This window comes from Callorhinus ursinus, unplaced genomic scaffold, assembly GCF_003265705.2.
Source record: "Callorhinus ursinus isolate GAN/ISIS: 27379988/994484 unplaced genomic scaffold, GSC_fseal_2.0 scaffold1, whole genome shotgun sequence".
In the NCBI taxonomy this organism is placed as follows: domain Eukaryota; kingdom Metazoa; phylum Chordata; class Mammalia; order Carnivora; family Otariidae; genus Callorhinus; species Callorhinus ursinus.
In genome coordinates, this window is record NW_027397063.1 from 113,678,462 (window position 1) to 113,703,093 (window position 24,632).

The 24,632-nt window shown below is 50.2% G+C and overlaps 1 protein-coding gene across 8 annotated transcripts in view; it reads right to left on the bottom strand.

Moving 5' to 3' along the window:
* Positions 1-16,688: 16,688 nt before the first annotated feature.
* The window catches only part of MRAS (muscle RAS oncogene homolog), a 53,530-nt gene continuing 45,586 nt past the window's right edge, over positions 16,689-24,632 (bottom strand). For 2 of the 8 annotated variants that reach the window (XM_073899501.1, XM_073899496.1), the window contains exons 5-7: positions 22,167-22,235; positions 21,466-21,545; positions 16,689-20,075 (exon numbers count right to left, since the gene is read on the bottom strand). In XM_073899501.1, coding sequence (XP_073755602.1) covers positions 19,976-20,075; positions 21,466-21,545; positions 22,167-22,235 — 249 coding nt within the window. In that variant the 3' untranslated portion in view covers positions 16,689-19,975. The other 6 variants (XM_073899510.1, XM_025881687.2, XM_073899518.1 and 3 more) reach the window with 6 other exon arrangements.

A 24,632-nucleotide genomic window follows, 5' to 3' on the forward strand; every position in this document is an offset into this window, starting at 1 on the left:
CTCTGATAAAAAGTGACAGAGGGAGCTGCAAATCCATAGCTCCTTAGCCTGGAATCTTCTCAAGCCAGGCCTGCAAACCGCACAACCAGTGAAATTTGACAATATTTACAGAGCACTGTTTGGGGTGCTGGGGGTGGGAGAAAGTGCACCGGCTATACCCAAGAAGTCAATTATTTCATACTTTCATCACGAAGATGTAGTAGAGGGGTGAGTGTGTGTGTGTGTGTGCGCGCGTGTGTGTCTGGTGAAGGAAGTGTGGCAGCAAGAAGATATCGGGGGTGGGAGGGTGGAAGATGTCCCTACAATGTCCTTCATGATTTGACCCCTGCCTGTCGCTCCAAGACCACCTCCTGATGGCTCCAGCCTGTGTCTGCGCTTCTGGTGCCACCTTACTTCTCACGCACTCTTGCGCCCTAAACAGGAAGAAGGTGGCCCTGTGGCTCTTAGCTGTTCTGGGTCAACGTGCAGTTCCTGGGCACATCCTGCCATCTCAGAGGGTCAGGCTCTAATTGCTTCCCCCTTTCTCCAACCTGGCATGGGGGACACGGCCATGGAGATAACCACTTTGTTAAAGGCCTCAGCCATGTCTCCCTCAGACGCTCACCGTGGGCAGGGTCTGTTACCTCCTACCCCACAGATGTGGTTCCAGAACTCCTCACACAGGTCCTAGAGGCCGAAGTCTGGGGATCCTGCCTCACCCCTTCCTATAGAACTCTTCCCTCCCTTCCCCCTCTTCTCCTCTTTGTTGGCTCCAACTTCCACTCCTGCCATTCTTGATACCCACAAACTAGTACTTTGATTACCAAAAATAAATGAGACCAAAGGTGTCTTTTTTTTTTTTTTTTTTACTATGGTAAAACACACTAACATAAAATGTACTATTTTAAGCCATTTTAAGTGTACGGTTCAGTAGCATTAAATACGTTCACATTGTTGTGCAACCACCACACCATCCATCTCCAGAACTTTTCCATCATCTCAAACTGGAACTCTGTACCCACGGAACAGTAACTCCCCATTCCCCCTCCCCCAGCCCCTGGCAACCACTATTTCACTTTATGCCTCTATGAATTTGACTACTCTAGGTTCGTCATACAGTTGGAATATATAACATTGCATGTTATTGATACTTCAATAAAATAAATAAATAAACATGTGATTTGCAAAAACAAGTAAATTAAATACCAATAAGATTGATAAGGATTTAGCTAAACTGACCAAGGAAAAAAGAAAGAAGAAATAAAATATTAGTATCAGGAATGAAAGAGAGGACATCACCATAGCCTCTGTAGACATTAAAAGGATAATAAAAAAATAGAATATTATGAACAACTTTATGCCAGTAAGTTGAACAACCTTGATGAAATGAACAAATTCCTTCAAAGACAAAAACTGCCAAAACTGGCCTAAGAAAAACAAAAAATTCAGAGAGCCCTATCATAATTTCAAAAATTGAATTTGTAATTTAAAACTTCCCACAAAGGAAACTCTAGGCCCAGAAGGCTTTACTAATGGATTCTATGAAACATTTTAAAGAAAATATCCATCCTACATAAATCTTTTTTAAAAATAGGAAAGTATGGGGGTGCCTGGCCAGCTCAGTCGGTAGAGCATGCGACTCTTGATCTCAGGGTCCTGAGTTCAAGCCCTATGTTGGGTGTGGAGTTTAATTTTAAAAAGGGGGGCGAGTATAGAACACTTCCTAATTCATTTTACAAGGTCAGCATTACCTTAATATCAAAACCAGATGAAAATATTACAGAAAAAGAGAACTACAGACCAATATTCCCATGAACACAGATGCAAATATATGTGCAATTAAACCATAGACCTCCATGTGTGTATGTACGTATCTCTAACCTTCTGTCTGTAAATGTGTTCTGCAAGATCCTGGAATGATGTTTACCTAATATTAATGATGACTGTTTCTGATTAGTGGTTAAAAAAAATGTTATTGTTGCACATTTCTGCATTGTTTGAATTCTTTTTCACATGTCTTATGCAGCAGAATAATCATTCTTTAAAAAAAAAAAAAAACCAGCAAGCAAATTTGCCCACTTATTAGTTCTAGGTGATGGGAATACGAATGATTTGTTTCCTTTTGTGCTTTTCTGAAATTTTAAAATAAAATTAGATATTAGTTATTGGTACCAGGCACACAGTCTTTTAACATTTTAGGGCATTTCTTTCTATTCCTATTTTATCAAGTGTTTTCTATTGGGAATGTGTACTGAATTTTATCAAATGTCTTCTTCCCCACATCTGCAGATTTGACCGTGGGATTTTTTAAAATAATTTTTCTTATTATGTTATGTCACCATACGGTACATCATTAGTTTTTGATACAGTGTTCCATGATTCGTTGTTTGTGTATAACACCCAGAGCTCCATGGGACCATGGGATTTTTAAGTTGTCCTACCTCTGAGCTACCCTTGCATGCCTGGTGGAGCCAGCTGATTGCACGATGTCTCGTTAGCAAGGTGCAAGCAGAAAAGCAACCTCTTCCCACTGTCCTGGAAGCTCACGGTCTGGGTGCACCCTCCCTCACTCTGGGTGAAATCTTGGGCAGCTTGCATCGCTTTTACCATCATTTTTAGTCTAAGAATAGTTTTGTTTTAGTCACACAGTACAATCCAATATTTAAGCTTGAACCTTTTATCTAATTTAAATTGCCCTCTCCCTTAGCTCTGCCTCAGACTGGAACATCTGCCATGGGGACAGGGGTGCCACCTCTTTCCGAAGTACTGGTCAGGGTTCTTCGGAGACACAAAACCATATCAATATCTGTGTATCTGTAGATATTTCTATCTTTATATCTACATAAAATCTTTACAAAAGATTTTGTTTATTTGTCAGAGAGAGAAAGAGAGAGCAGGGGGAGCTGCAGGCAGAGGGAGAGGGAGAAGCAGACTCCCCACTGAGCAGGGAGCCCGATGTGGGGCTCAATCCCAGGACCCTGGGAAGGTCCTGACCTGAACGTCCTCATGACCTGAGCCGAAGGCAGACGCTTAACTGACTGAGCCACCCAGGCGCCCCTACATAAAAAATTTTATAAGGAACTGGCTCACCAATGGTGGAGGTTGAGGAGTCCCACCTTGTGGGTCTGCAAGTTGGAGACCCAGCAGAACCAGTGGTGTAGATCAGTCTGAGTCCGAGGGCTTGAGAACCAAGGGGGCCAGTGGAGTAATTCTTACTCCAAGGGCAGAGGAAAACTGCTATCTCAGCTCACGCAGTCTGCAGAGAGAGTGTATTCTTTCTGTCTCTGCCTTTTTGTTCTGTTCAGCTCTCCCTGGATTGGATGATGCCCATCCACGTTGGGGAGGGCAATCCTCTTACTCGGTACGTAGATTCAAGTGCTAATCTCGTCCAGAAACATTCTCACAGACATACCCCATGGTCCAGTCAGGTTGACAAATAAAACTAACAATCACAGGGGTCTTCTAGGAGAGCAGAGATGAGCAACAGAAAGGTCCTCCTAGTTTGGTGCATTGTCACCCGGTGCTGGTGCCCTTGGAGTGTGTTGCACTTACTGTTACTGAGGGGCGCTCACTCCCCAAACTGTGGCTCCCTCTCCTACACAGCCTTTGACCCAGGCAATGCCTCCTCAAGCTGGCAGTGTGGATTTCTCCCCTCACACCTCTGGCTGTCTTTTTGCTCACCATAGGGAGTCTCTCCTAAATACCACCTCCCTTCAAGGGGCCCACCTCTAGCCCGTAGGAAATACGCACATGCCCTTACTGGAGTTGGAGGCTGGAAATGCAGGCCTTCCTTAAGCCAGCCCTCACCCATATCTGCTACCAGACTAGGGCAGCTCCAACCACAGTCACTCATCTTGAGCCTTTTTTTAAAATTAAGATTTTATTTATTTATTTGAGAGAGAGGAAGAGAGCGCGCACACCCCCACACGAAGGAGAGGGAGAAGTAGGCTCCCCACTGAGCAGGGAGCCCAATGTGGGGCTCGATCCCAGGACCCTGGCGTCATGACCTGAGCCGAAGGCAGATGCTTAACCGACTGAGCCACCCAGGTGCCCTCATCTTGAGTCTTTTTTTTTTTTTAAGACTTTATTTATTTATTTGACACAGAGAGAGAGAGACAGCAAGAGAAAGAGCACAAGCAGGGGGAGCTGAAGGCAGAGAGAGAGGGAGAAGCGGACATGGGGCTCAATCCCAGGACCCGGGGATCATGACCTGAGCCGAAGGCAGACGCTTAACCGACTGAGCCACCCAGGCGCCCCTCATCTTGAGTTTTTATTGGTTCCTACACCCCTCAGGTTTCAGGAGCCCCTCCTTTGACTTGATGTACAAGGCCAGATCGGGGGGTACGCTCATTGACAACATTTTCCAAACACCTCCTCACTCCTACTCCTCAACCTCTTGAGGAAACCTCAGGGTCTAGAGGGTTCTAGTGGGTTGGCAGGGGCTGGGTGTCTCCCTCAAGAAAGGGAGATGTTTGACAACTCTGCTCTTGTTTTGGACCTGTGGGCTTCTGCCCAAACTCAGATATCAAGAAGTGCTGCTTTTCATATCCCTTACACTGGAATAAATCCTCGGGATCATAGTGAATAGCATAGTATTCTTTTTATACCACGGCAGATTAGTATATTTTTAATGTTTGCATCTATTTTCGTATGTGTGAAATTTCTTTTTTTTTTCACTTGCTTTATCAGACTTTGATACTAAGATATTTCTAGTGTTATGAAATGATTTAGGGGCTTTTCTCTATAGTTTTGTATAGTTTGAATGACAAGGGAATTGTTTATTTTGGGAAGTAAAACAGAACTTAGCTGTAAAACAATCTTGGCATGGTGATCTATAAAGTGATATATCTCTAACAACTTTTCCAAGTTTTTCTATTGTTACTGAACCATTCAAGTTTCTTACCTCTTTCTGGGTCATATTTGGCAATACAAACTTTGTCAGAAAATCATCAATTTTCTTTCTAGGCTCCCAAATTCATTGTGGTAAAGCAGTACATAATGTTCTTGGGTTAGTTGTCCTAGGGCTGCTGCAAGAGATTACGACAAACTGGGTGGTTTTACAACAACAGAAATTTCTTTTTTCATAGGTTGAGAGGCCAGAAGTCCGAATCAAGGTGTTGACAAGACGAGTTTGTTCTGGAAGCTCTCAGCGAGAGTCTGTTCCACATCTCCCTCCTGGGTTTTGGTGGCTGTCAGCAATCCTTGGTTTTCCTTGACTTCTAGACACATCCCTCCACTCTCTGCCTTCATCTTCACAAGGCCTTTCCCTCTGTGTGTTCCTGATCTCATCTCCTTTCTCTTTCAAGGACACCAGACACTGGATTTAGGGGCCTCCTCTAAATTCAGGATAATCTCATCAAAAGATCTTTAACTTAATTATATCTGCAAAGACCCTAATTCCAAAGAAAATCATGTTCACAAGTACTGGGGGTTAGGACTTGGGCATATATTTTTGGGGGCCACTATTCAATCCACTATACTTCTATTTATAGAATCATGAGAATTGTGTTGAGAGTTTCAGAGAAACATACAAGTTTACTTACAATTAGAAAAAAAATATTTTCTAAAGTCGTCTAGCATCATCAGTAGATCTTGTTTACATATGCCAAAGGCCCCTTTTTCACAGAAAATCATTCTATCTTTTCTCTCTCACTACGTGTGTGGAGAAATTTGGATGGCAGCGCTGAGTTCTACGAAATTCCTCTCTTGGAGGTCACTGGGAAGGAAAGGAATGCATTTTTCACACTTTCTGCCTAAAGGTTATCTGTCTATTTGAGATTGTGAGCTTCCTAAAGAATGGGCCTCTACCTCTCGTTCCCCCAGGCACCACGCTGCCCCCATCCCAGGTCTGGAACTTCCCCAGGGCAGGGCTCTCCACATCACAGGGGCCTGGGCCCCCTCCCCCTTCACACTAGAACAGGGCCACCTCCACGTCTCCCAGCCACCTCCCCTTGCTTCGGAGGAGAAAAATAGTACAGCTGTTGGAAACAAGACAGACCATGAAATCTGATAATCTGTCAAGTCGACTGTCACAAGTCAGGGTTCTATTTACTAAGCAACTGTAATGAAAACACCACACATTTTCATCAAGATACAAATGAAAACCACAATAGCTTTGAGCACCGTCAAATAGGAAAACACCTATCACAACCACATCCGTGGCGCACCACACAACCCCCAAATCATACCACCAACAAAACACTTCAGCCCCTTGGAAATGATGAATCAGACCCACCAGAGCTCTGGAGGGACATCTGGCGACGACGTTAGTGGAGAGAAATCCTGCGGCCACAGAAGAGGGGAGAGTGCAGGCCCCGGAGTCTCAAACTTCCCACTGCCGTAGAAGCGCCTGGAGGGCTTGTTAAGGCACAGGTTGCTGGCCCCACCCCACACTTCCTGGTTCAGTAGGTCTGAAGTGAGGGGAATATGCATTTTTATAAGTTTCCAGGTGATGTGTAACAGCTCTCCTGGGCCCACACCTTGAGAACCACTGGCCCAACACAGAGCTTTGGAGTCTGCCCTGTTAATAAGCTCTATCAGTGATCTGAGGCAGGAGGTCCTCATACAACATTCTGTGAGACGCTGGTTGCCAGAGGCCAGAGGTCAGGGACTTGGCGTCTCCCAAGTGGGTGGCAGGTTGGCAGGGCTATAAATGTGTGTGGAGCCCTGTTAGAACCAAGGCAAAAAGAGCCTTTTGAAAACTCCTTTTGCGCCCCACCCCCCTTTCCTTGTATCCACCTGGAAACCTCGAAGCAGATGGAGCAATTCCTAGACGGTATTTGAGGTCAGCCATGAGGGGTTTAGGTTTGGCTTTCGGCATGAAGTGTTCAGAAGGAGCCAGCCCGGCCTCTGGTGGGGAAGTTAAGGCCCAGAGGGGATCATCAAGCAGTTCCTGAGAAGGCCTCTTGGCCTGGCCCTGTGTGAGCCATGTGGCACAAAATACGAACGATGAACTTGCTACACTCAAGACCAGAGCCCGGGTCCCCAGGGCGTACGTTGGTCTGGGTTCAAGCAGCCCTACGGGGCAGGAAGTCTCAGAGGGCGGGCGTGACAGCAGGGGCCTGCGGTCGTGGGCTCTGACGTTTGCTAAGCCTGAGGCGTCCCCGCGGAGCGGTGCTGAGAGGAGGCTGGAAAGGGGCCCATCTGCTCTGCGATGGCGCCACCTGGTGGGCGAGAGGGACACTGCCCGGCTTCCCGGACGCCCGGGGAACCTCAGATGCGGATAGAACACCGCTGCGGCTGCTGTAATAAGGCTAGTAATGCTAAGATTAGCAACTATGCATATTAGACACTATTCTGAGCCCTTTGAATGCTTTATCAACTCATTTAATCCCCAACAACCCCTGAAGCAAGTTCTCAGATGAGCTCCGTTTTTCAGGCGAGGGAACCTGTGCCCACAGAGTTGGGATAACTTGCCAAAGCCACAGAGCGAGGAAGCGTCCCCTGATCCCGGTTTGGGGTTGGCATGGAGGACACGCTTCGAGTCGCGGCTCTGCCGCGCAGGACTGCGGGACCTTGCGAAGTTGCTGAACATCTCTGTGGCTCGGTTTCTCACCTGGAGGAGTCCCCTGTCCTCCTCTCGCGGCCTGGGTGAGAGGTAACTTAGCACCGTGAAAAGGCCTCGCTCAGCACAGGCCTGCGCGGCTGTGAAGGCCAGGGGGCGCCCTTCCCACAAATGCCTGGTCAATGGTAACCCCCCCCGCCCCCCCCCGGGGGCTGGGCGGCCGCCTGGCCCCGCCCAGGACCCAGAGAGCCCTCTAACAGTGACATTTCGGCTCTTTGCCGAATCAATAGATCAATATTCCTTGCAGAGGTGAATTATAAGAAGGGAGGCTACCACTGCGCCTCAGACAGAGGAAAGCTGGCCCTTACTGGACACAGGAATCAGCAGTGGCCAGAAAGACTGGTTGGGCGACCCCCAGGGGATAGAGCATCCCCGCAGCCCCCTCACTGCCACCCTTGCAGGACAAAGGGCCTGTCCTTCCTTGGCTCCTACGTGGCTCGCCAGCCGGGTTAGGGGCCGTGGGGACCTTGGCTGAGCAGACTCAGTGGCCTGTGGGAGAGCGTGGTTAGAGAAAACAGGAGTCTCATTTGCCCCAGAGAACAAAGTGAAGGGAGGGTTTGTGGTGCCCAGTGTGGGCTGGGGAACAGCATGGCAGGCTGAGCATGTCTTGGGTCTGCGTCCAACTTAGGAAACCTGTTAGGACACAGGTCTTGACCGTGGCGTGGGGAAGAGTATGGGGGGAGAAGGTGAGCAGGGAGCTTTGGAGCAGCCTCACGCCCAGCCCATAGCTCTGTAAAGGGAATTCTCCCTCCTGAACTCTGGGGTCAAAACAAAGATTGCGTTCCAGCTGCAGGCTTTTTGGTGAGGACATAATGTATTATTGAATAAACAGCGTTGGGACAACTCTGGCTTAATACAAAACTAAAACCTATTTCACGCCTAACTCCAGAGAAAATTTCCAGTGAGTTAAAGCTGCAATTAACAGTGACAAAAGTACCACTATGAGCCAGTTACTGTTTCTAGAGCTTTCCATGAATCAGCTCATTTAATCTTCACTATAACGGTATGAGGTATGGACATTTCCATTTTATTATTTCATGGCTAGGAAGTCACCTGGAAACAAAAGGTGTTAAGTATAAAGGTATTAGAAGAAAATATTTGGATGAGAAGGGATCCGGTTAAGATCACATCAAAGACAAAAACCACAGAAGAGAATATGAAAGCTTTGAACATATAAAACTTAAAATGTCTACAGTGTAAAAATAAATCAAATTAAAATAAATTACATGCTAGGGGAAAATTTGCAATAAATATGACATATAAGTGGTCAATAAAGTTAACAGAAACTAATAAGTAAGAAAAAATGAAATATCCAAAAGAAAATTGGAGAGAAAGTATGAATAGGCAATTCATAAGGAATAAAAATTGACAAATCTTAAAAAGTCCAATCTTACTGGTAGTCAAAGAAGTGAAAATAAGAATTGGATGCCATCTTCTTCACGTTTCTACTAAGTGAAGATTTTGACAAAGATGATGACTCCCAGGGTTGGCAAAAGGGCAGGAAATGTGTATTTCTTACACTGATCCACACATCTCCTTAATAGCTGGGTTGTTCTCCATTCTGTGGGGATAGCATTATTTATTTAATCATTCCCCAATTATTGTTCACTTAGATCATTTCCAATTTTTTTGGCTTATAAATTCAAAGATCATCTTTGTTCATAATTCTTTGCATCTTTGATGATTTCTTCAGGAGAGGGTCCCAGGGGAGGACTTTTTAGGATGGAGGATTTTAAGCCTCTGGATGCAGGATGACAAATTGCTTCTCATGAAGGTCAAATCTGTTTTGATTGATAAGGGGAGCTGGGTCAGAGCAGAGCTCAGAGTGGCCCTGGGACCAGGAAAGGAGAGGACAACAGGCAGAATGAGTGGAGCATGGAGACCCCCTTTCAGAAGAGCACTGGGGCCGGGGGAGTGAGGCAGGCCGGGGAGAGGAGGGGGGGCAGGAGCTGTGGCCGGAGGATGGGAGTGCAGGGCAGAGCCTTCCAGACTGGCCGTCCAAGAGAAGGAGGGTGATGAGAGGTGGCTGAGCCTCCCCGCTGATGTCCAGCCCAGGGCCTGCCCCTCAAGGGAGGCGGAGGGGGCCGTGCAGGGCAGCTTGGCCTAGACTGGGATCCTCGTACCGCACTTCCTAGGGCTATGTGCTTGGGCAAGTCACCCAGCTCCTCCAAGCCTTAAGTGAGGTGACCCATGCAAAGCACAATGACAGGTGCTTGCTAAGTGTTCAATAATGGAGGCTGGAGTTACTGGTAGGCACTCCAAAAGCATTTACTGATTGGATTCTGGGATCTTGGCTAACATTTAAATACAGATTCTATGTGCCAGCCATTATTCTAAGGGTGCATACCTGATTTAAACCTTATAATAGTCCAATAGCCCTAAGAAGTACAATTATTGACCCAAATTGACAAATGAGGAAATCGAGGCACAGAGTGGTCGGGCAACTTGCCTGAGGTCCTCAAGCAGCAGCATAGCTGGGCTAGAACTGGACAGCGTGCTCTTACCCCCACCTACACCGCCTCTGGGTATCTGTAATACTGGAAAGGTGGCAATACCAACCACAAATAGGGAACAGCGTCTGGATTCATCTGGGGGTGGGGAGGAGCTGTGATAGTCCCAGAAAAACCAGCTGTAGTGCCCTGCATCAGGGGCTCCCCCAGGCAGCCTTCAAGGGAGAAGGACCAACGTGGGGGCCCAGGGGATTCCCTAGCTGTGGGGTGCTCCCCTGGGCTGGAGGTCGGAGGCCCCCAGACTTGAGGCCTCTGGGGTCTTACTCTACTAACTGCCGGGCTGGGCTGGCCTGGCTCAGAGAGAGGCTGGAGGAAGGGGCAGGAAGGACGGGGCTAGAGACTGTCTCTGGGAGAAGGTCCAGTGCAGAAGTTCTGGAAAATGACAGTGATCTGGGTTCAGAATGCTGCTGCTGAGTCATCCAGGGGAAGGTGATCTGTATTCCACCTATTTGGAAGAAGGCGGGGATGTGGGAGATACACTGAAGGATTTTCCTCCTACAAGTTAAAATTCAAAAGGGTGGCATGGTTAGCTGGGAGCGGCTTGTCTTCAGTGCAGCGGGGGTGGGGGTAAACTGAGCGCCAGCTTTGCAGCCAGATAGAGCCAGGTGCAAATCAGCCTCCATCACTCGGTGGTCCCCGGACCTCGGTTTCTCTTGCTGGAAAACAAGCATCGTATCACCTACTTCACAGAGGGCCTGTGAGGATTCATGAGATAATATGTATAAATAGCATAGTGTCTGGCCGACAGCGCTCAACCAAACATTCTCTGCTCACCAGTATCTCTTGTGCACGTACCCTGTGCCAAGTCCTCCGCTGAAGGCACAATGTGCATGAGCTAATTCGGGGTTCTCAAAGTGTGCTACCAGATCAGCCATATCACATCCCTGGGAAGTTGTGAGAAATGCAGATCCTAAGGCCGTGCCCCAGACCTGCTGAATCAGAAAATCCTGTGTCTCAACCAGCCTCCCAGGTGCTTAGGATGGCAGCTAACGTTGGAGAACCAGCACCTAGGTTAGAGTTATTAGTACTGTTGTTATAGAACAAACTGAAAAATTTGATTCTTACCAATAGGGTGACCAGTTGTTCTGGTGTGAGCACTGAAAGGCCCACGTGCCAGGAAACCCCTCAGTCCTGAGTGAACTGGAAACTTTAGTCACCCTAGTAACAGTCAGAATGTTATTACAGCCTTGGGAGGGATTATGGGATTGTGGCAAAAGAAAGCAAACCAGGCACGGTGAGGGAATCTGAGGCGTGGCTGCTTAGCTGATTCGGGGGCTGGTGTTGGTGGAGGGTCTGCCATGGCAAGGGAGAGGCCCTGACAGCAGAGGGACCATCCTTGGGACCCCCAAGTCCTCAGCAGAGCTCAGGAATGGTTGCTAAGAGCGAGCTTTCTTTGTGGAAACTGAGGCAGGGGCTGAACTTCAGAGCGGGGAGCCTGTGGGACTTAGGCTTAAGGCATGGAGGCCCCTGCTGATAGCTATACTAATTATTCATTCATTTAATAAACATCAAGTGTTAACTTTGTACTAGCAGGCTTCCCCTGGGACCCGAGGATATAAAAATGGAAGGGATGTGAACTTGTAGATTGTGACCAGATGAATCAACAAGGCAAGCCGGGCTCCGAGAGGACCTGCTGTATTGGAAAGAGAAGAGTCCCTATGGTCAAGTGTTTGTTTACATAAGGGCTGGGAAACCGGGGTCCTTTTTTAACTTCAGACACTGGCAAGTCCAGACAGCTGTTTGTTTTATTAAGCAATGTTCACTGAAAAGGGACCCGAATAAAGTGGAACCAGCTCCTTAGGGTCTCAGCCCTGGCTGCGGAGCTGAATCACCTGGGGTCCGAACCTGAGCCGACTGTACCAGATTCTCTGGGGCTTTTTTCCCCAAGCTCCAGAAGTGATATTAATGCTAACACACAGCCCTTTGCAGACTGCTGCCCAGGTGGTTATGAATTCGAGAAGTGGCACCGGACGTCAAGGGCCTTTCCGATGTGCCTCACGTCCTTCCTCTGCCCGCCTTTCCCAGCCGGGCTTCTGCCCCAGCGGCGGGGTGCAAGGTAGCCCCGGTGCCGTCAAGCATCCCGATTGTCTTCCTCCCCACTTCATCAGTTCTGGACCAGCGTGTCAGGGCCCGAGCAGCAGGTGTGGTGCAAACCACGGCGGGGGGGCGGTGAGTGAGTCATGTGTGGGTCACACACTTAGTCATGTGGGGGAACTGGGAGAAGGGTGGCCGGCCCCCTCCCTCAGGATGTTGTGCGGGCGGGTTCAGGGATGTGTCAACCAAATGAAGAATTTTGTCAGAGTTTCTTAGAAAACTAAATGGATCTTTGCTCCTTTCATTTCCTCTTCCCGCTCTCAGTGGCTGTAAAACTGCCAGAAGGACCTGAAGTCAGAAAAAAAGAGGCTCCAAGTTCAGTTTTTTGTTGGATAATGCACAACAGTACAGTAAGAATCTGATACAATGTAATAGTCTCTAGAAGAATGCACATATATGCACAATTTTACATATGATTTCAGGGAAGGTAGGGCAGGGCAGCCACCCCACTCCAGGGTGGGAGGCAAGGTTACTAACCCCTGCGCTGGGGTCCCTAGGTTCCAGACCTTGAGGGAGCCTCGTTTATCAGATGCCGGAAGGAGAGGGGCAGGACCTGGACAGCTCTGCCCGGATTGCCCACTGCCCTCTTGCAGACGAGAACAGAATAAGCTGCCCTTTACCTGCACGTGGTGGGGATTTTTATTCTTACTTACATGTATTAATACAGAGGTTTTCGAACTTGAGGGAGCATTATAATCTCCCGGAGGTCTTGTTAAAACACACATTGCCAGGACTCACCTCAGATTTTCTGACTCCGTAGGTTTGAGATGGGGCCAGATAATTTGCATTTCTAATACGTTCCCAGGTGTTGCTGAAAGCTGCTGGTCTGGGGCCCACACTTTGAGAACCACTTATACAATTATTTTACTTCTGTTCATCAGCCCAGGCGCAGGTGCCAGGACTGACTAGGAAGCTGGATTTGAGTCCGAGTTCATGGTTTAACCGCGTCATCGCCAGGATATACCTTCTACTGAAAGCCTCCATCAGCGCTTGGCTCCGTGTGAACTCAGCTTTCTTTTTTGTTTCCATTTTTTACATTACCACGATAATGAGGTATTTGGCAGGCTGCTGGAGCTTTGCAAAGTTCCTGGGGGAACTTTGGCAGGCTGTTGGAGCTTTGCAAAGTTCCTGGGGGAACAAGAGTATCTCCAGCTTGCACAGAACATTCCACCTTCAGAGTGCCTGAAGAACCCAGAGCCTTCCGGCGTTCTTAGCCCGGATTGTGAGCTCTCTTGTTCTTTACATTGAACTTCGCTGTCCACATTTGAAGGCAAATACTAGAGTGTTTGAGAAGCCAGCTGCGGTCCCGTTCACCTTTGTGTGAAAACTCCTTCATAATTAAGGGCACCACATGCTGACGGTGGGGGGGCACTGGGGAGCACGCTTGCCTTGCCAGGCAGACAAGCAAACTGTCACTGCCAAGTGGAATGCTGAGGAGGCTTCCTCGGGCTGGACGTGGTGAACGGGGTCCTGAGGCACAGTGAGCCAGGACTAGATGGCATTCCGATGCCGGGCTGATGTTCTAAGGCAGTGAAACTCAAACTTTCCTGCACCGCACACATGAATCACCTGCGGATCTTGCTAAAATGCGGATTCTGACTGAGCAGGTCAGGGCAGGACCCAAGAGTGCATTTTCAACATACTCTTGGGTGACGCTGATGCTGACATCTGTGACACCTGGGCACTTTTCTTCACTGCCTCATGTGTGGAGGTGGAAGCAGAGTTTATTTCAGAGTCCTGGGAACCTGGGCAGCGAAACCTTTAATCTTCGCAAGTGATGGAACGAGAGGGCCCAATATGTACCTGAAATTCTCATCCAGTCAGTGAGCAACCTCCTCATCTACTGGATACCAAGTTTATGAGAGCCCCTGCTGGCTCCCCCAAGGTGGAGGGATTCCTTTTAACGCACAGATCATAATGGTTCATCATCCCCATTAGGCTGGGAACCCCGGTGACATGGAGACTTCTGTTTAATTGGAGTATAGTTGACGTACAATGTTATATTAGTTTCAGGTGTACAACACAGTGATTCCACAGTTCTATACATTACTCAGTGCTCACCATAAGTGTACACAGTCACTGGGCTAGGTGGTTTATTACCTGGGACAAAAAATTTTTTTAATTTCCAATTAAGTACAGTTGACACAATATTTTATTATTTCAGGTATACAACTTAGTGATTGGACAAGTTATACATCACAGTATGTTCACCACAGGTGTAGCTACCGTTTGTCCCCTCACCTCGTTATTAGAGTATCATTGACTGTATTCCTTATTCTGTGCCTTTTATTCCTATGACTTACTCATTCTCCAACTGGAAGCCTGGATCTCCCTCCCCCTGCACCTATTTTGCCCAAACCCTCACCCTCATCCCCTCTGGCAACAGAAGTTTGTCCTCTGTATTTATAGATCTGATTCCGCTTTTCATTCATTCACTTGCTGTTGTTTTTTAGATTCTACTTATGAGTGGTACCATGTTGTCTTTTTCTTTGTTCACTTAGCATAATACCCTCTAACACCATCCATGTTGTCTCAAATGGTACAATCTCATCCTTTTTTACGGCTGCATAATGTTCCATTGTGAGCACACGCGTGCGTGTGCGTGTGCATGTATGTGACATTTTCCTTATCCATTCATCTATGGATGGACCCTTAGGTTGCTTCCATAGCTTGGCTATCGTAAATAATGCTGCAATAAAATAGGGGAGCATACATCTTCTTGAATTAGTGTTTCCTTTTCTTTGGATAAATAACCAATAGTGGAATTACTGGATCATATGGTAGGTGGAGGACCAAGGACTGAGCTCTGGGGTGCTCCAACAGAGGAGGGGGGACCAGTAAAAGACATTAGGGAGTGACCACGAGGAAGGAGAAAAACAGAGACGGCAGCATCCTAGAAGCCAATGGAAGAAAGTTGAACAAGAGGGAGTGATAAACTGTGCCAAAGCAGCAAGATCCAGTGTGAAAAGACTGAGAACCAGCCACCTGAATTTAGCAAGATGGAAGCCACAGCTGACCCCGAGAAGAAGGCTGCTAGGGGTGGAACGATGGGTGAAAGTCTGTTTAGAGCAGTTTAAAGAGAAAGGAATGAGAGCAATTCATGGACTGAGTGTAGATTACCCTTTGAAGATGGCTTCCTGCACAAGACAGCAGAGAAGAAAGAGGTATCTGGCAGAGGTGGGTGTCAAAGGAAAGTTTTGTTCTTGTCTGTTTGAAGATGGGGAAGATCCAAGAGAGAAGAACAGATGCTGCCAAAGAGACAGGGGTGGAGAGCCAGAGGGAGGTCCTGGATGTGTTCTTGTACCCATGAGAAGGGACTGGCTTCGGCCAGGAGCATGGATGGTCTGCCTGTAGCAGCCAAGAAGGCAGAGTGTGTGGGTGCAGATGCTAGGCGGTGGGTGGAGGCAGTGGAAGGAGGCTGTGGAAATTCTGTTCAGCGGGCTTCAACTTTCTCAGTGAAGGAGGGAGCATCAGCTTGGAGGGAGGGAGGTTTGCCATAGGGAGAACGGCCTTGAAGACTGGAGGGAAATGGCCCCAAGCCAGGCAATGCCAGAAGCTCTAGAAGCAGGAAGAAGCAAGGAGTGGGTTCTCCCCCAGAGCCTCCAGAGGGAGCGCAGCCCTGCCCACACCTTGACTTCAGCCCACTGAGTTTGGACTTCCGGCCTCTAGAACTGTGAGAGCATAAACTTCTCTGTTAAGCCACTAAATTTTCGGTAATTTGTTACAACAGCCACAGGAAGCTAATTCAGGACTAAAGGAGAACTGATGACCAGAAGATCGTCTGCTCTGCTCACTACCATGGACCTAGCACCCAGCCCAACACCTGATCAATACGTGCAGAATGATCGCGCAGGCAGCCAGGCCCAGTGCCCACCACACCACTGTGCCTACACTAGTCTGCTCCCAGCCCAGAAGGGGTGAGGAGCCCCTGGGTCTACATGCTTTAGCTATGGCTCCCCAAAGACGTTCCAAGAGAGAGATATGGTCTGTTGGTCTCTAGTCCCTGAATCAACGACCCAGAGAGACTCAACTTGACCAAGTACCCACCAGGTTCAATCAACAGAGAAATGAAACCACATTGTACAAAAGACTGTGATCTTGTGCATGGGGGCAGGGGGCAGTTTCTTTCCATGGAAAGCAACGTCAGACAGCCCAGTGTCCTCTACAAAGAGCGCCACTTCTGAGATCTGTACCACAGCTTAGCTTCAGTCCTCAGTCTTTTTAGGGGGTGCACACTATTATCCGGTCCTCAGGCAGTGCAGCTGTAGACTGAAACAGGGAACTTGCTCTAAGGCACGTAAAGGTCGGTGACAGAACTCGAACCCAGGGCTGACAGACATCAAGAGGCTGCGTCTCTAATCACCACGCTCACTTGCCCTCATCCTCTGGCTCCAGGTAGGAAGGAGACCCTCCTCATGGCCACCAGTAGTCTCCTCTCTACTTTAGGTTTGCTCTGTAAGGTGCTCCGGGCCAGACACGGACAACTTACAACATTCTCAGCAACAGTTTAGGAATATCTGAATAAGAGGAAATAGGCCAAGTGTTCTTCTTTTCTTTATTAATGAGCTGAGATACACAAAGACTTAATAAAAAGTTACATAAAAGGCTCAAGCATCATCGAGACCCTCAGGCATCACTCCCGTTTCACAATAATGGCCATCTGTTAATACTGGGTAGCGGAAGCTGTGCACTCACGGGCGCTCAACAATTCAAGTAGCTTTTGTTCTATGTAAACCCAACATGGAATTTCTAACCCAATGGGCTGCTTAATGGAGGGAATCTGTCTGTGGTTCCAGATTTACCGTCACACGTCTCAGGGGCCTTTGGGTCAGAGCTGCCATGTGTTAGTGGGTCACGTCTCCTGGGAAAGTGAGATTGGCCACACTAGGCCACCAGGCAGTCTCCACAGCAAACAACACAAGGTGGGGTCAAAGTCCTAAGAGAAACCATCCAAGTGACCGCCTGTGTGGCGAAGTACAGGAGGTCAGCGGCCAGAGCTCCCAGCTGGAGGGGTGGGGAAGATGGCTAAGGTTACCTGTTGGGGAGAAAAGTCGCCCTCTAATTGGGGGGTGTCGTCAAAATTTTAGGAGACAATTTGAGAGCACACAGTGGCAAAGGCATGGGGTGAGGGGATTTCAGGAAGGCTGTGTTCCACGGGATGTGAAGGTAGCACTATTCAGGTGGTCTGGAAAACCAGTGGAAACACCAAAATGTCACCAAAGACACAAGTCCCATTGGACTCCTCAGTCATGGAGTAGTATGGCCAACTGGTGTTCCAGCTGACCGTGCCACGTGACCATGGAGAAGCTACTGTACTGGGATGCCCCAGGGTCCACTCCATTCTGGCCTATTGGGAAGCCCCCACAGCTACAAGGGCCCACAGTTCCCTAAAACACGAAGAACTGTCTTGGAAAAGTGTTATCCATCTGTCTCACCTCTGGGGAACACAAGGTCATGGAAGATGAAGCCTGACCCCTGACTCAGCAGCAGCCAGCCTTTCCTTAACAAGTTTGTCCCTCGAGCACTGTGGAGCTGAGCTGCGGGCTGACTGCAGGACATGTGCCCTGGAAGATGCGGCCGGGGTGGGCAGAAGCACCGCCCGTGTTGGGGGAGGGGCCAGAAGCAGATGGAACCCGTGTGTCTGGTTACCTTCATGGCTAAGGGCTTCATTCTAGGTCAGCTGATCTGCCTCCAACAGGACTGCCCACTTGGGGCTGCCACGGAGTCGCGGGCTCTGCAGAGGGCAGGGGGGCAAGGGCGTGCTGGTGCTAGTCCATGCCCAGTAGCAGCTTTCCAGCAGTGGCCGCTGCCCTGGGTGCTCAGCTTCCCTTGCCACCCCACCATTCCTTTGCCGTGAAGCCTCTCCCTCTGTACTTCTTCCCGCCTGTCTTGCTGCCACCTCCTCCTCTCCTTTGCACATGGGGCTGCAGCAGACTCCGCTCAGAGGAGCAGAAGGGTCCGAAAGAGCCGTGTCCTGTTAGTGTTTAAAATGCCCATTAACATTATAGGACCTTGGGACACTCTGAAGTGCCTGATCTTTGTTATCTTTCCTTTCAGGGTCAGGGGAAAAAAGGCCATTGAGACAAATAAAGAAGTTTGATTTTCCAATTAACTGAAGTCCCAATGATTTCATTCGACACAGAATTGCTCTTCGGCTGGGCCCCCTGGTGCTGGTGATCTTGCTGAGTTAGGAACGCAGCACGCTTTCAAAACCAGAGAAGATGCCAGGTGTCTCCAGGTCCTGTGGGGTGCTCACTTTCTCGGGGTTTCTGTCTCTAAAGAGTAGCCAGGCCACCTGCTAGGGATGCGCTAGTTTGCCTAGTGATCTGATTTGTCAATGGAAAATGAGGTCACGAGCTCATCTTCTGACCTTCTGTTGGAGGGGTGGGCACTGTGGTCGCTGCTGCCCTCCCTGTGGTCCACCCTCCCTGGCTGGGAAAAGCCAGTCTCTGGATCCCACCAGCAGTACCTGAGAAGGAAGTGACATCTTCAGGAAGTTGGGGGAGTGTCCTCTTATAGAAACAGGTGTATGGGGGCCAGGTCATCACCCCAACCTTTCTTTCTCCTTTAATTATATGTTATGGTTAAGATCCAAGAGGCTAAGAAAAGTGTGTGCCAGAAAGGCAAGCGAATCCTAGGTTTGCAAATGCTTAGCGGGGTCTGCTTACTTACTGGGCTTTAAGGAGTGGTAGTCAGTGGACTCAAAGGGAAAAATGGCTTCAGGTCTTGGTGCTGTCTTAGTAACAACAGTACTGGATGGTTTTTGGTTAAGATTCAGCATGAACTAGAGCGTTCTGGATGGCGTCCACGTTAGCTTACTGGGCCGAGCTGAGATACACATGCCCACGTCCGCGTGTTTGTGTCCAAGAGGCGCGAGGCAGCACAGACGGTGGAAAAGCAGGAAGAAACAGATCCGGGAAAGCCCTCAGAGCACAGAACTCAATCTGCACCGTCGGCCAAGTGAATGGACGCTTTTGCAAAGCCAGTCAGCTGACCTAACTTATGCATGTCCAGGATCATGAAAACCCTTCCGAAAACGGACATGCTCGCCCTAGCCTCTCTGCTCAGCAAAATAAAACTCCGTTTCCTAACACCTGCACCCTCGGGTACAGTAAAACCTTCTGGGTGAGCGCATCTCTCTTCTGTCCGGTCTGGAGGCTGGGAGTGGGCTGTTCCTCCCGCGGCCTCCGGCCACCGTCCTCATTCACGTCTGCGCTCTTGGTCCCTCCACTTGCATGTTGACCTGAGTTTTGGCACTCTGGGAAAACTCAGTTACGAACAACAACAACAGTATTCCAGACGTGTTCTCAGAGAGGTCTGCTGAAGCCCTGAAGCTCCCCCAGTCCGTGGGCACAGACCCCCTTAATAAAATAATAATCACTAAAATAATTTAAAAATCTACAAAAGCCTCCCCCCCGCCCCCAGGCTCAGACGCTCTGGGCTGGGGGCAGGGAGGTGGGGAGTGGATCATGGCTTGTTCAGTACTCTGTCCGTGGACACACACTTCCACATCACACTAATCCTGTGTACTTCAAAGAAACAACAGCCACTGAGAGATGGGGAGGAACCGGGTTGAGTCAACGTGAGGGGCTTGGATGCTGCTTCTGTTTAGCATTGCTTCCCTGTCTCTCTTGAGACGTGGGAAAGCCTGTGCCCTTCTGGCAAAGCCGGAGCCTTGCTCCTCCCTGCCCACCCTCCCTTCCTCCCTTCCTGAGCCAGGTCCTCGGGCTGAGGGTCGTGGTTAGAAATGGTTTTCAGCGCGGTTAGGCAGTGGAGGGCCCCGAGGGCCGGCCAGTTCACGGTCACCATGGCCAGGGCCTCAGGCCCGTCACAATATCACGCACTGCAGTTTGTGGGTGCCGGTAGCCCGGTCGCCCCGCCATTTGGTTTTCTTCTTCTTCTTCTGGCTCTTTTCTGGAATCTGTTGCCTTTTGAGTCAGGGAAAGGCAGAAAAACAAAGTCAGAACGGGCTTTGCTTCTCCCTGCCCCTCTCCTCCCGGGGCCCTGGGTGTGCAGGCGGCAGGCCTGTTCTGGATGCTGGGGGAGGGCCTGGCCTGGCCAGTTGTCTCTGGGGCAGAGAGAGTGGGAAGGCAGGGAGGGCAGGGCAAAGCCTGTCGGCCTGCTGGGGAGAATTCCTGACATCACGCTGTGGCTGTAGTTCTTTAAATCGTGAACTACATTATGTGTTCTTCAGTACTGGCCTCTATTTTTATGTTTCGTATTTTAAATAAAATGACAAGTCCATTGAGTCCAAATGTTTTTTGCATGTTTTCTGTTAACTCTTCCTATGTCTAAAGCCTGCCCTGGAACTACAGGTCCATAGCCAAGATACCACCAGCTCCTGGCAGGACCGCATACCCCAATGGGAGGCAAAATGCCCACAAGAAGACCTTTCCACGAGCGTAGAGCCACCAGCTACGGCGTGAAGTGAGGGCTGCGCTATCACAGTGCACACTGGGGACTGATGAGGAAAGGGTTGTGTGTGTGTGTGTGTGTGTGTGTGTGTGTGTGTGTGTGTGTCCTGGGGCGCCAACAGGCAGCAGGGGGAAAGCACTCTGCCAGGGCCCTGCCTGTGAGTTCACGACTGACCGAGAGCCGTAGAGCTCAGCAGCACACGGCCTCACACTAAGGGCCTGATATTTGAGGACCGCAGGTTAGGCTGTTCCGCACGGTGCAGACTTCGGAAATGGGCAGTTGGGTGACAGGGGAGCAGCCGGGAGGCTGTGGCAGCCCTCTAAGCACAAGGCGGTTAGGGCTGGGACCCTGACTGTAAAGGAATGCAGCGAGACCGCTGACGAGGCTTTCCGACCACACCTGGAGCCTGGCAGGGTGTGCGGTCTGCAAAGCGGGTGCATGTGCAACACCCCAGCAACTTGAGCTGAGGAATCAGAACGGTGGTGGTTCAGGTGAACTGTCACGGGGCGCTCTGACCTTGGGGCAGTGGAGAGGACACGGACCTACTTCCTATGGTGTTGACAGGTGTGGTGTTGGGAGAACACGGAAGGCAGGTGGAGGAAGCCTGAGCTGTGGAGCTGAGAGGAGAGAGGAGGCCGTAAGGAGGCTGAGCTATAGCACCCCAGGCAGGAAGGCACCTCCCTTTAGCTCCGGGCTTCCCCCACAGGTAAGAGGAGTGAGAGGGTATGTGCAAAGGAAGATGGGAAGGGCGCGGAAAAGAAATGGATGGAGGGGTAAGAAATACAAAACAGGCCCAGAACTGCACGGCCCCGGCCTTGGAACAAGAAGCCACGTCCCTCCAGTCCTCCCGGCGACCCACCTTGCTGCAGAGGGCTTGCTTCTGGGGGAGCGTGCAATGCTCACCTAATTACCCTAACCAGGTCATGGAAGGCTTTGTCGACGTTGAGAGGTGGGTCCTTGGCACTGGTTTCTATGTACGGAATCTGGAAGGCAAAGCTCAACTTGGTAAAAGTAGCACTGAGGTCCACAAAGCCCCGTTCTCTAAAACCGCAGATTGTCAGGGGTCCCAAGGAACCACCTGCCTTCAGAGACCCCCACAGAACCCTGGCGCCAACAACCTCAAGCCCCTTGGTGGCGTCTTGCTCCTTAAGGGTGGAAAATTTTGACAGCTTGTCTAATTCCCTTCTTATTCTCTAGTCATAGAGATCTTTAATAGACCCCTAAAAATAGAAAAAAAAAAGATCTTTTTACATACTTGAAGACTAAAGACTGTTCCATTTATCAAACTAAAATAGGTTCTGATGCTATTCTTTTTTCTTTCTGAGGCCTATTTCTCCACTGTGAGGGGACTTCTGCCTCCTCCTGGGCCCTCCAGAGCGGACTCTGGAGGGAGAGGCTGAAGCGAGGCTGGGCCACGGGCAGGACGCTGCACCTCGGTGACCCCTAGCTGGTCTGTGCCTCCTTGCCCCCAACAGGCTTGCCGGGCTCAGCTCTTGTTTGGTCTGCATCTATGAGTCCGGGAGCTCGGCCACGTTCACAGAGGGCTTGTGTCTGCACGCCTGACACTGAGGAATCATCACCCCAGCTGAAAGACAGCAGCTCACCGGCAGATGTGGCTGAAGTGGCCCCCCACAGGACAGGTGTTGAGGGCCATGTCTACCCCAAGTCTCAGGCTGGCACAGGGAGGAGGACAGAGGTTACATGAGGTCAGGATGCACTTCTGAGCACACCTCTCCTCCTGCGTCAGGGACCCTGCACAGACGGGAAGGCTTTGTGCCCACTCCCGCCTGAGTGGAGAGAGTGTGGGATTTGTGCAAAATATACAGGCTTCCCCAGGCCAGAGAGGGAGGCCAACTGTGGTCAGCCTGAAGAACTCAGGTGTATTTCATAACTTCTTCCTGGTTACAAAATTAAGACACTTCATTATAACACTTTCAAAAAAGAAAAGCCCAGTGAAGAAAATAAAAATGACCAGCAGTGCAAATGCATGGGTCGGGGTGGTGGTGACAAGGTGAGCTGTTACTTTAGAGGAGAATGTTGTAAACGACTGCCCAGGACACATCCTAAAGTACCGTCGCACATCGCTGTGGCTACAGGCAGAGGTCTCACAGCCGGCTAGACGCAAAGGGCAGAGCACACGAAGCAAGGCTGAGACTTTTCAAATAGTCATCCAACCAATCTTCGAGCCTCTGATAATACTGAAAGAACACTGCCCTCCACTGTAGGCTGTTTGATTGAGACGACTCTGGGCCCTTCGCCTGCCAGGTCTCAACATCCCTGAGCTCACCTTATTCCCACCTTCACCCACGGAGGTAAGCAAGTATCTCCACTGTGCCTCGGGGGGACACTGTGAGCTCGGAGTGGTGATGTGCTCGCCCAGAGCCACATCACAGCCGGCAGCAAATCAAGGTATGAAGCAGGTGCCTGTTCCATTCCCTGCCTGGCCGCCCATGGACAGCTAGGGGTGCCGAGATCAGCTTCAGGGCCCCTCCCAGGCATGGAGGGCACCCCTGCTAGGGCCTAGAAGCCAGAGTCCTGTGATACCCTGTGAGGCTGGGGCAACGTGCTTCCTTTTACACACCCAGAGCAGGGGCAGGAAGGTGCCTGTAGCTGGGGCTGGGACCCACTGGGACCGCCTTCACAGGCTGTGGCCCTGCCGCTCAGCAGGTGCACAGTTCCGGGGGCCTCAGACCGCCACTGGTGCCGCCCCACCCACCAGGTCCTCGGGCGCCCTCTGCCTTCTTTCTGGGGGTCCTGCCTCTACCACTGAAGAAAAGCTGGGGCGCATTATCTGGGTTCTTGGAAGTCTAAGGTTTCAGTAGCAAGGAGACTTAAACTAAAGGGAATGCTGCACTAAATGGTAGCACCGTCTGACTCCACCACAGGGCTAGGAAATGCCACCTTCCGGCGCCGGGTGGGGCGCCCGCCTTGGCAACTAAAGAGGAACTTGCCTTATGAGCTCTAAAATAGCATGTTGTCGATAGTAGCTTGCAGAGTCGCTTGGTCAAATGGTAAATGAGGTAGTGGCATTTGCTGCAGGAGAAACGTGGCTGGAGAGACTGGAGGCCCAGGTTGCAGCGGCGGGGACCAGGCAGCCTCCGCTCTGGACCCTCCCCCCCGCCCCCCTGCTTGGAAGGGACACGCAGAGGTGTCTGTTAGAGGCCTGAGGGACCCTGAGACTGGGAAATGGAGCTGGCTCCTCAGGCCTGTCTCTGTTCAGAACCCAGCGGTGAGTCTCCAGCTCTCCTCTGGAGACTGTGGGGCAGCGCAGTCCCGGTGGATCACTCCTTCCTCCTTGAGGTATGTTCTTCACTTGGCACCCATGACGCCCCACTCTGGCCCTCATGTGTCACCCACAGCTTAGGCCCTTTTGTGGTTTCCTCCTCACCTCCCCGCATCACTAGGTGAAGTGTCCTGGCCTCAGCCCTGGGACCCCTGCCCTATCTACACCTGCTCCCTTGGCGTTTATGGCTTCAAATGCCATCCACACTCTGTCGCTGCCAATACTTGCCCCAGATGCTGTATCTGACTGCCGCCTTGGCATTTCCATCCGATTATCCACTCAGCTCCTCAACCTCCACAGATCTGCAACCAAGCGCCTGTCTCGCACACGCTTCCTCCGATCGTCTCTCCTGCCCAGTTACCGACACTCTGGTCTTCTGAAAGTTGCTCCCAAACCACAGAATCACCTGCCACACCTTCTTTCTCTCACACCCCACATCCAATCTGTGCACATATCCTGTCGGCTTTCTTAGAAACACACCCAGAATCCAACCACTTCCTTGCCACCTTCACCAGCACCACCCTGGGCCGTGCTGACCTGCATCTGGGTTACCCAGCAGCCCCTACCTGGTTTCCCTGCTCCCACAGCTGGCCTCTATGGGGCCCTTCTCAACATGGCCACCGGAGAGAAGCTGTGCAGCCATAAGCCAGACCTCGTCATCGCTCCTCACTCATAGCCCTCCAGTGGTTTCCCCTCTCCCTCTGAGCAAAAGCCCATAAAGTTTAAAGCCCTTCTCTGACCTGGCCTCCTGCTCCCCACCCCTCCCACTCCGGCTCCAGCTCGCCTC